Source organism: Photinus pyralis, unplaced genomic scaffold (genome assembly GCF_008802855.1).
Source record: "Photinus pyralis isolate 1611_PpyrPB1 unplaced genomic scaffold, Ppyr1.3 Ppyr1.4_LG8, whole genome shotgun sequence".
Classification (NCBI taxonomy): domain Eukaryota; kingdom Metazoa; phylum Arthropoda; class Insecta; order Coleoptera; family Lampyridae; genus Photinus; species Photinus pyralis.
This window is the reverse complement of record NW_022170819.1, coordinates 2,022,551-2,029,728: the sequence shown is the minus strand read 5'-3', so window position 1 is coordinate 2,029,728 and position 7,178 is coordinate 2,022,551. Positions and strand designations below refer to the sequence as shown.

Below are 7,178 nucleotides of genomic sequence, written 5' to 3'. Positions count from 1 at the left end.
TTTATTAACAGAGTTGTGCATTTCGGACCCTCCGAGGAAACAATCGAAATTTCTTTGGGTATAAACTCATTAAGAGCACCTCGGAAACCTTGCATATCGACGTATGCATCCATTGCAGAAAACATTTAAACTGGCTAAGGACTCGTATAAACTGATCTTTTATTTATTATTATTAGTGAAATCATACGTAGGATATCAGCTTAATTTATTTTTCTGCTTTTCGAACTTATTGATGTGCGTAAGACTATGCAATGTACGCAATTTTGAGATTTCTCTTTTAACTGTTGAAATCTGCGTTAACATTTCGGTGTTTATCGATTTCAATGACATTGTCGAACTCCGCATATACCAAGCAGTTTACTGTTTCAGTTAACGCATCTTGAAATCCAACTTCGATGCGCAATGAACCATTCCTAACTAAATTCCAATGTGTTGTGGCGTTAGCGGATAAATCAGGTGTCAGGTCAAAGGTAGTTAAACAGTAGCCGTGAGGGTAATCTAAACGCGATATGTTATTTCCTTCATTCAAAAAATGAATCCCCGTCCCCGAAAATAAAGTATGATATGCCCGTACGTATAATCCTGCCCGTGTGAAATCAGGTTGCAACGGCTTTGAAGGAATTTGCTGTCCGTCGATGTACAGGGACATGTAATTAATCTTGTAGTTTTGGAAATTGAAAGGGTTAGACGCGTAATCGCCATTAAACGCTTTATTGGATACAAAACCGATTATGCAACGTTTTGGCAACTGTCCAAGGAAGACGTTATCTAAAGATTTACGCTGTATTCCGGTTGGTATTGTTAACACTTTTACATCGGTTCGAGTAATAGGATATTTTGCGGCGGACGTTTCTAATGCTTTAGTGTGAGCGAGAAGAATTGTAGGATTTATCTTCATTCTTCGTACCAGCAAATTGGCATCGACAATTTTTACTTTATAAGTTGCACCTGCACCAGCCATTAAGCTAAACGAATCTCTGGATCTCACAAATTTAACTTTCATTTCAACACCGTTTATGAGAAATTTTTCTTGGTTAAACAAATCGGCATGGACATGTCCAATCATCTCTATCATGTTACTCTTGGCTGCTGCGGCTTGACGTATAGTGAAACCTACGTTATCTGCTGTTAATGTGTCCATTTTTTTTGGTGTATCGTTGTGCCACAATGAACACCCCAGATGTGATGTTTTGGCTTCCAAACCATAATTTAGCAAAGTTTCAATATATGCACGATACGCATATGTGTTATTAGGTGGCGACACCAATTTCTGATTTAAACATATCTCTACCTGGCTATACAGCGTGTGTAACCAATTGTTGGCTGGACCTACAACATCTCCAACACCCAATATTGAATCATCTTGTTTTACAATTCTTGCCGTGATATAGAGCATAGTGTGACTTAAATCCAAATAATCATTCCCGCTTCCGGGGATTACGAATTCTATCGGAGCATCATCGGTTAACGAGGATAAAGGTTTGTAAAAAACCCATTCGCCACTTTCAATACTTGTTTGAGTAGCTGGCAGTGCGAACAAATCCAGCTCTGATTTTATGCACTCACAAGACTGCGCGTGAAGGAATGCCATGTTTATTGCTTTGAAAATATGTCACTAAATTTGGGCTTTGTAGGTTTTTTAATTCTTGATGTAGTTTTCTTACGACTTGCAATTTTAAACTGATCAAGTTTGGGTATGTGAGGTGTTTTATAACCAGATCCTTGCATCAATGTATCAATTTTTTCATCGGCTTTGCGTTTTAGATTTCTCCCTGCTTCGTGAATTCGATCTTGAAACGCTTCCTTGATAGGCTTATCCTCGATTATATCGCCTAGTACATTCGTACCGGTTCGTAAAGCTTCTTTCCCAACTGCACGCATTCCGGATTTAAACAATGGTAAAATACTACGAAACACTCCACCTAACCAGCTCCCTATCCCATGACCTCTTTGATACGGTGACCCCCTATAAATCGTACCAATGCCAGTACCGGCTTGATTTACGTAGTACTGTTGGTATGGACACCCCATTTCTTAAAATGTAGCTTCAAGCTCAATGTTCCAAACTCGAATGGCATTGATTGTCCAGTATCAGTCCTTATGTTTATTTCAATATTTTCAAATTCTTTTATCATCACAGGTATATAGTGCGTTGGGGAGAACACAACATCCTTATGACAGCCGTAATTGTAATTTTCAGCAGTTATATTAACTATCCGCATTAGTGGAGATACAACGTTCCCCACGATTTGTGGTTCTACAATATCGCAATAGATGAACATTTGTGAGGGCAATCCGATCCAAATGCTGGCGGGATGGGGTGGCACTGGATCTTGAACAATGTTTTGTTCGGGACGAAATCCCAGTTGTAAAGCAAGACGCTCTGAAAAACCCAGTATCGAGAGTGTTTCTGTCTTAATTTGAACTGATACACGTTTAGTAAGAGTGTAATACTCTAAAGTCACCAATCTTCCTATAATCTCATGCTTATTCATTTCTCTAACTACATCCTCGACAGTATCGTAGTTCCCTGATGCCAAACGAATTACATGCCAGCCGTTAGCGTGATACGTTATTTGCTCGGAGTCATCACGAAAAAAGTCCGCCGCGTTTTTTAACACTCTTTTTGCAGATAAATCTTCCGGAGGTGTTACTCTATAATATATTAAATTATCGATCTCACTTATTGACGCGAACGAACACGGGTACTGAATTTCCGAAACACCAACGCACCACCGCCCATTTAATCTTATAGGTACGTTTTGGTAGCTGTGTTACAAAGTTTGACGTCGTATTGCTGGGGAAGTATTCCATGGAACTATTGCTCAATAAGGTTGCATAAAATTCCTCCGTCATATCTTTTTTAGTTCTGATGCAGATATCCAAGAATTGAATTTTTCACTATATCCTTTCCACTTGACCAAATACTTTTTGTTTTTCCCACGACCTTTCTCTTCTAAGATTTCATCAATTTTAAACACTGTATTCTCATCAAGTGTAACAACTTGCAGCTCTTCTTCGTAAAAAGTTCCCTCTATATCTTCACCATTCAAATCTACTATTCTATAAACTGGAGGTCGACGATTTATAACTTTGACGATTTTAAACACTTCTTGACTGAAATTGCTCTCATAGCCCTTCTCAAAATGATGCTTGCTTCTGGCTATTCTCACGTGTTGTCCCACCTTATATTTAGGTTGAGCCTCTTTACCAAATCCCTTCGCATACAGATTCTGCCAAACGATTAAAATGTTTTCATCTGTCACCTCAATCGGTGCCATCTTGATTGCAGAATGATAACTCTTGTTATACGCAGACACAAGATCTTGTAGAACGTCCACATATCTATATACGTATTACTATATGTAAACCATCGCCACATTCTGGACTTTAAACTCCGATTCCATCTCTCAACGACGGCCGCTTTTACATCAGGATTATGAGTTACATAGTAATTTATTTCATGCTTTCTAAAGAATTTTTGAACATCACCGGCAATAAACTCTTTCCCTTTATCGGTTTGTATATTATCCGGTGTATTACCACACTCGTTAAAGATTGATGCAAATGCTTCAATTATGGAAGATGCTGTTTTCTGCTTGAGGGGTCTTGCCCACGCTTTTTTACTGAATACGTCTATGACTGTTAATATGTAATTGTAACCGTCATTAAACTTAGTTAAAGTTCTCATATCACATAGGTCGGCTTGAAAGAGCTCAAACATATTATTGACAATGTACTTGTTTCGGGCAAATTTCTTTTTAACAGGTTTGTGCATAGTGTAAGCCTCTTGTTTCTGCAGCCATGTCTTGATATCTTCAGCGGGGTATTTGTTCTTTATTTCTGCTAGCAAGGACGATGCTCCAGCGAAACCTGCGGGATGGGCCGGATCGTAATATATGATATCCATCCTTAAAGTTCAAATGCTTCCCACAGAGATTCAGAGATATTGAGAGGTTTAGTTCTTTTTCGGCGTTTTTGGGGTGGTTGTTGTTGTGGTAAAATTAATTCGGAATCGGCATCGTAATCGGTAAAGCTTCTATCTCGATTTATATTAAGTTTTACCGTGCTGGTACGGTGAGGCGGGGTATTCCGTCTTCTCACGTTGCCCACGAATTCTTGAGGTACATTGATTTCTTTAACATAAGCCGCAAACTTCTCCCAACCTTCGGGGTTTGATGTCTTCCTCGGGCTTATTGTATCATGGACCAGATCGATAATATTCGACGAAGGAATAACCTCACCTTTTATTGTGACAATTCCTTTGTTATCCCAGCCGATGTTACTTGAGGCCGTGAGCATCCGTAAAAATCCTTCGGCTTTCTTCTTAAAAGTTTGCGGTATTGTGGTTAATATGTCAACCTCCGATATACCCTCTGGCCTTGAATCAATTGAGATGCTTACTGGCTTCCGCATCTGGTCAGCAAAATGTAAATATTTCTGTAGAACTTGATTATACTGCTGCCACTTATCATGATCAGACAAATTCGACTTTAAGATTTGCATCATTTCATCATCTATCCGTGATAAAACATCTTCTTTCCTATTCTCATTTGCTTTAAGCCGCTGTATAACTTCTTGAGGCACGAGTAACATTTTCTTTCCGTGCTCCATAATTATTATTATTTAAACAAACTTCCGAGTATACCACCAAGTAATGGTCCTAATATAAATGGCAGGAACGCTCCTCCGCTTTGCACCAAGATCTGTTTTTTCTTTCTTATTGTTTCGTGAGGCTTTACCATACGTCTCAAGATAGTCTTATGACGACTGAGACTTCGTTTCTGATTATCAGTCAGTTCAGCTTTACCTTTTAAAGTATTGTAAATGCATTCACATATGCAATGAATTTGATCATCATCCAAACATTTTATTAAGGCTTGACGCTCCTTAGGCCCCAATTTAGCGAGAGCACGCAGCAACTCTGCGTGTTTAGTCAGCTTTGCAGACATTATAAATTAATAATGCCTAATTTATCAAGATTTAAACCTTTAATACCCTTTTTTGGGGTATATACTACACACGCGCCGTCTTCTTCGAAAATCGACGTTCTCTATCGGAATACATCCGGTGTACTTTGTTTTAAATCGAATAATAAATACCCATGTGGTTTAGATGTGGCATCATTATATGCTTCCTCTAAAAACTTTGAATTTTCAGGTAAAATTTGTCGAGTTAAATGCTTAATTTGTGCACGATCACGAGGATTTTTAAATAGAATTATGTAATGAGCGTTTAAAGAAATATCTCTCTGACCTTTTCCTTGATGGAATATGTTTTGGGTTAAGAAAAATACACTAAGATTTCGGTGATGACAACCTTTTGTAAAAATGTCTACCATGGACCCATTTGATTCACGCATTAGATCATCTATGATCACCAGTGTTGGTTTTAAACCATCGAAATTAGACATGTCAGATAGTCCCTGATGAAACTCAATACCCTTTAAATCGTCGTACAATTCCTGCCATTCAGCGTAATGCCATACTATTCTTTCAAACACTACGTTGCAGATGTTTCCTACATTTTAAAGAAAATTTACAACAAAATAACTCTTTCCAGATCCGCTTGGTCCACTTACGATTGCACTAAAGGGGTGATAAATCTTATTCTCCATTGTAAATTCGTCGAAGTATGCAAGCAAACTGAATAAAATAGACCACGACCTTGGAAAAACTCGAGGTCAAAGTCCAAGACCATGACCTTGGGGAGGTCAAAGTCCAAGACCATGACCTTGGGAAAAACCCCAATGCTACGACAAGTTCATAGTCCAAGGCCATGACTTGAGGAAACCCATTGCAATGGCCTCGGGAAATACCCAAATAAGAAATGTACGCTCTAATTTCAGTTAGTATTTGACTACCGACTCCTTAACATCACCTAACGTATTGTTACAAGTTTTATTAGACTCGCATAATCTACTGCAGTTTACGTAATTATACAGTGCTAATCTGTGCATCTCTCTTTCTTATGTGTTAGGGTGTGTGTGTGTGGATAAACTTGGAAAAAAAAGGATTTTCAAACAAAAACTAAGAAAAAGTAAGTACACAAATATTTTCTTGTTTTGCTTGCTTCTCGCTTTGCTTTTTCCTCTTCTTCTTCTTTGTAAAATTTGAAATGTATGGATTTCCATTTTCTAAGAGTATGTACTTAGATTAGGTTTGTAATACAGCATCTCTTATTTTTCTCTACACCTCTCTCTTTTAAATTCGCTAGGAAAATCCCAGAGCACAATTTTAGTCCAACTCAAATCCCAGAATCCAAGTCACACAATCTCAACTCAGCATCCAAGACCACGACCTTGATCCAGAATCCATAATCACAACCCTGCCCCAGGATCCAAGACCATGATCCTGTACTTTGGTCACGATCTTGGAAAAACCTCAAAACCATGATCTTGGGAAAAACCCCAAGACTACGACCTTGGGAAAACCCAAAGCCACGACATTGGGAAAAACCCAAAAACCACGACCTTGGGGAAACCCAAGGTCACGACCTTGGGAAAACCCAAGGTCACGACCTTGGGAAAACCCAAAGCCACGACCTTGGGAAAAACCCAAGGCCACGACCTTGGGAAAACCCAAAGCCACGACCTTAGGAAAAACCCAAAGCCACGACCTTGGGAAAAACCCAAGGCCACGACCTTGGGAAAAACCCAAGGTCTCCGTGACGTCACAGAAAGTGGTGGGGGTAAGTGTCGGCATTCTACTAACATAAGATTTATAAAAACTTTCACAATCCTTACATTGTAAAAAATTTAACAAATTTTATTTTACTGGTAGGGTAAGTCTTCAGTCGTTAATAATTTTGCTTTCATAATTTTACCCTAAAGTTACTAATCGAAAAGACTACCTCTTTTAAATCTTTCTTCAAAATCTACTAAAATCAAAATCTGTTTAGGAATCTTCCTACTAATTCTGTTCTTCCTAAAATCCTTTTTCGCAGAAGTTTTCTTAAAAATATTTCTGAAAATCTTACAATAAAGTTAAGAATTGTCCCAATAAATTTTGCTATACAGGTAGGAGAGTAGAAGAAATTCTAAAAATGATATTGGTAGCCTCAAATGTATTCCTAGAAAGTTTAAGATAAAAAATAAAAATAAATAAAGTTGTACTGGAAAATTTTTGGATAAAATCCGTCGATGTAAATTCGCTCTCTTGCCCCCACTACATGCGCTT

At 38.3% G+C, this 7,178-nt stretch overlaps 1 protein-coding gene across 1 annotated transcript; it reads right to left on the bottom strand.

The window, feature by feature from the left end:
* Positions 1-277: 277 nt before the first annotated feature.
* Positions 278-1,881, bottom strand: LOC116178290 (uncharacterized protein F54H12.2-like). The gene is made up of 2 exons (XM_031497750.1): positions 1,665-1,881; positions 278-948 (listed from the first exon to the last, which is right to left on the bottom strand). The coding sequence occupies exons 1-2, from the start codon at positions 1,879-1,881 to the stop codon at positions 278-280; spliced, it is 888 nt and encodes a 295-aa protein (XP_031353610.1).
* Between the last annotated feature and the right edge of the window lie 5,297 nt (positions 1,882-7,178).